The sequence below is a fragment of the Leptonychotes weddellii genome, chromosome 16 (assembly GCF_054177405.1).
Source record: "Leptonychotes weddellii isolate Sample4059 chromosome 16, ASM5417740v2, whole genome shotgun sequence".
Classification (NCBI taxonomy): domain Eukaryota; kingdom Metazoa; phylum Chordata; class Mammalia; order Carnivora; family Phocidae; genus Leptonychotes; species Leptonychotes weddellii.
In genome coordinates, this window is record NC_138384.1 from 42019670 (window position 1) to 42020157 (window position 488).

General features: G+C 69.9%; 1 protein-coding gene across 2 annotated transcripts in view; it reads left to right on the plus strand.

Annotated features, from left to right (window-relative positions):
* Positions 1–488, plus strand: part of ATP1A3 (ATPase Na+/K+ transporting subunit alpha 3) — an 18934-nt gene continuing 18446 nt past the window's right edge. For both annotated transcript variants that reach the window (XM_006731989.2, XM_006731990.2), the window contains exon 1: positions 1–35. In XM_006731989.2, the coding sequence (XP_006732052.1) occupies positions 30–35 (6 nt within the window). In that variant the 5' untranslated portion in view covers positions 1–29. The remainder of the gene's footprint in view (positions 36–488) is intronic.

Here is a 488-nt window from a genome sequence, read left to right on the forward strand (position 1 = left end):
GCCCGCCCCTCTCCCCCGGAGCCGCCAAGATGGGGGTAGGTGCTCGGGCCGGCCGGGCCGTGCGTGTGTGCGACACTGTGGGTCCAGTGACATCGGGTGTCTGCGGGGGGCGGGGGCTCCGGGACCCCTGCGCTCCGGGGCCACGTCCGCGGGACCCGGCCCGTCCGTCTGGTTGTGCCGCTGGTTGAGCGTGTGCGCGGGGCCGCCTGGGGCCGCGGGGTCTGTGGCGTATATTGACGTGTCTTTGTGTGCGGAGTCCGTGGGGCACCAACCGGCCCTCTCTGCCTGCCCTGGTGCGGTTGCACGCTCCATCGTATGCGTGCGTGTGCGCGTGTGTGAGCTCCGGGCTCTGGCAGGTTCTGCCAGCACCGTCTGCCAGCGACCGTGCGGTCCAGGTTGTGTCTGTCTGCATTCGTGTCTGGGTGTGTCTGAGAGCTGGCGTTTGTGTCTGGGGGTGTTGAAACCCCTCTGCTTCCCTGGCCGGGTGC